Here is a 2,837-nt window from a genome sequence, read left to right as displayed (position 1 = left end):
TGATTTTAGGGGCTCACTAGTAGTTTCTCTTCACAAAATGGTCTGTAATGAGGTATGATCTTCATGCATTACTATCTGCCTGTACATTTTAGTTATGTCCCCGCATAAAACATACCGAAAACATCGGAATTTCAATAGTATCGAAAACAAGTCTGATTGTATTGTGGGCCCTTTATGTAAAGTGTCATTTAACGATATCTCTTTACTACTCTTACTGGATGCGTCAAACACTACCCTAACCTTTGTAGTGGCACTGGACTCATTAATTACCGGCTGATGTGGTAACAAAACTCTCAACGCCGTATTCCTTGAATCGTTAACTACCTTCATATGCCCTAAATTCTCATAAACCCTTATGAATTTAATATATTCGGATTTTAACATGGGGTTCTTGTTTAATCTCTTTTCCAAAGATAAAAATCTTTTCATGGCTATACTCTTTGACTCACCCATATGGTATATTGCGTCTTCCTTTAACGGTAATTTAATTATGAATCTGCCCTGCGGGTTTCTTTTATACGTTTTCTTGAAATGCTCCTCACAGTGTTCAAACTCGACAGGCAATTTCACATCATCTAGAACATTTTCGATTTGCCAAAACTTTCCTAACGTATCGTTCAATTCCTGTATACAACTCAGAAAACAAGACGCGCTCAGCGGATTATTTCTGGGCACATCGAGTTTACCTGCAACAATCCATCCTAATAACGTTTTTTGAAGTACAGGCTTGCCGTTACCTAATTTGATTTGGCCTACACACAGCAGGTCCCAAAATTTCTCAGCCCCTATCAACAAATTTATTTCCTGCTGGAATATGGAATTGAGGATCCGCTAATATAATATTTTCAGGTATATTTAACTTCTGTTTATCTAGCCTTATGTTAGGAACACCCTTGGTAATGACAGGCAATACTACGCATTGTCACCGTAAAGGATTCAAATTGAGAGCTCATTTGCAATTCTACTATCTTTAATGCTTTAAATATCTGTTGGCCAATGCCCTTTATTTCCAGCGGTGAATCCCTAAGATCAAGCTTTAATTTTTTAGCCAATGAACTCAATATAAAATTTGACTGCGATCCATTATTTAATAGCGCTCTTGCATTTACGAACTGATCATCTTTATCTTTTATCTTTACCACAGCAGTGGATAACAATACCTGACTCGAATACTTCAACTCTACTGAACTTGAATGACTGCATATAACCTCATCCGAATCCTTTTTTTATCAGGTTCCGTTTGAACCTGCCTTGCCTTTGATTCCAAATTACTTTTCTGATTTTCAATATGTAACAGAAAGCTATGTCGTTTACTGCATATCCTGCAACTTCCGGAGGAACAGTCCTTTATTAAGTGGTTACCCCTCAAACAATTTAGACATAAACCCTTAGCCTTTACCTGCTTAAATCGTTAGTTAACAGATAGACTCTTAAAATCTTTGCATTGATAAATATGGTGCTCACCCTTACAGTACGAACATTTAATATTGACAGTGGCGACGTTGCAATTGTTAACCTTGTGACTGCCTGGGCGTGATGATGCATTGGTTGTATTAATACTTCCCATCTTTTCCACTGCCTCCAATGTTTGGCATCTCCTTTTCAAAAATTCAATCAACTCTGTAAAACTAGGACCTTGAGTAGTATTAATCGTATCCTCCCATTCCTTTATCGTTCTTATATCTAATTTGCTAGTTATTATATGTATAAGTAGATCATCCCATTGATCCGCGGGTCTGTTTAATGTCTGGAGGGCCCTAGTATAATTTTATACTAGTATAATTTTAACACTCCGTCTAATATTTGTCTATATATAATAGCAGCGCCGCTTTCCTTTCTTGTTATAGGTAGATCGAAAATAGCCCTAATGTGATTCTGTACGATTAATCTCTTATTATCGTAACGCTCCTTTAATCTATACCAGGCGCCCGCATAATTGTTGCCGGAAATTTCTAGTGACGATACGACTTCTGCAGCATCCCCTTCCAAGGATGATCTTAGATAATAAACCTTTGAGTATCATTCAAATCAGGATTAGCGTGAATCAAAGAGTTAAACATATCAAAAAATGCATGCCAATCTTCATATTTACCCGTAAATGTCGGCAACTCAATTCTAGGTAACCTCACCTGAGTGTTATACGCCGGTATCTGCAATCTTTCATTGTTATTTATATTGTCGCGCGCTTCTATAATCGTTCGTTCGGCCTCACCGTGATTTATGCTAGTATTCAACTTTTCCTTTATTAGCTTTTCAGCTGCTACCTTCAACCTTATGTACTTATCTTCTATATCTGCAGATTCTAGTGCTATTTCTTCTTCTGAAGCTGTATTATCACTAGCAACTATTTCTATTTGCGCCGCGGTAAATGTTTCATACGCCTCGTCTAGTTTCGCGGATCTTATTTTCACTTCTTCGATTTCGTACGATTCCGGGTCTATGTCATCATTCATATAAGTCTCGAATCTTGTTAACGATGCTTTAGCCACACGTTTTTGCAACTTTATCTTCGCTAATTCGCCCTTTTTTGACATGGTGTGACTATTCCCGACTAACAAAAGTTTCGCGTTGTTATACTACGGTTGTTTGCGAGATGTATCCGTCGATCCTAACCCTATAGCGCCAATCTTTCTCGTTCTTGTTGAAGCGTGCTTGTCGAACCGATATCCTCTGGTGGTCGAAAATATGCTTGTGTTCCTTAAAGATGGATTCCCTTGCCAATCGCCTCGAGTTCCGTCCCGATTTCGTCTCTTCCAAGGAAGCGGGTCTTGCCTTTTGCTTTCTCCGCCTTTCCGTGAAGATCCGACTCGAAGAACCAATGTTTTACGCTAACTGCG

The 2,837-nt window shown here is 38.4% G+C and overlaps 1 protein-coding gene across 1 annotated transcript; it reads right to left on the bottom strand.

Annotated features, from left to right (window-relative positions):
- Nucleotides 1-115: 115 nt before the first annotated feature.
- LOC105461663 lies at nucleotides 116-2,534 on the bottom strand (the record flags this gene model as incomplete). The annotated part of the gene is made up of 7 exons (XM_011708170.1): nucleotides 2,130-2,534; nucleotides 1,922-2,010; nucleotides 1,517-1,757; nucleotides 1,251-1,399; nucleotides 927-1,197; nucleotides 450-831; nucleotides 116-335 (listed from the first exon to the last, which is right to left on the bottom strand). Coding segments are annotated over exons 1-7 (1,757 nt in total), but the record flags the coding sequence as incomplete, so codon positions are not given.
- Nucleotides 2,535-2,837: the final 303 nt, after the last annotated feature.

This window comes from Wasmannia auropunctata, unplaced genomic scaffold (assembly GCF_000956235.1).
Source record: "Wasmannia auropunctata unplaced genomic scaffold, wasmannia.A_1.0 LD281308.1, whole genome shotgun sequence".
In the NCBI taxonomy this organism is placed as follows: domain Eukaryota; kingdom Metazoa; phylum Arthropoda; class Insecta; order Hymenoptera; family Formicidae; genus Wasmannia; species Wasmannia auropunctata.
Note: the sequence above shows the minus strand (reverse complement) of the source record. Positions and strands in the feature narration are given on the sequence as shown.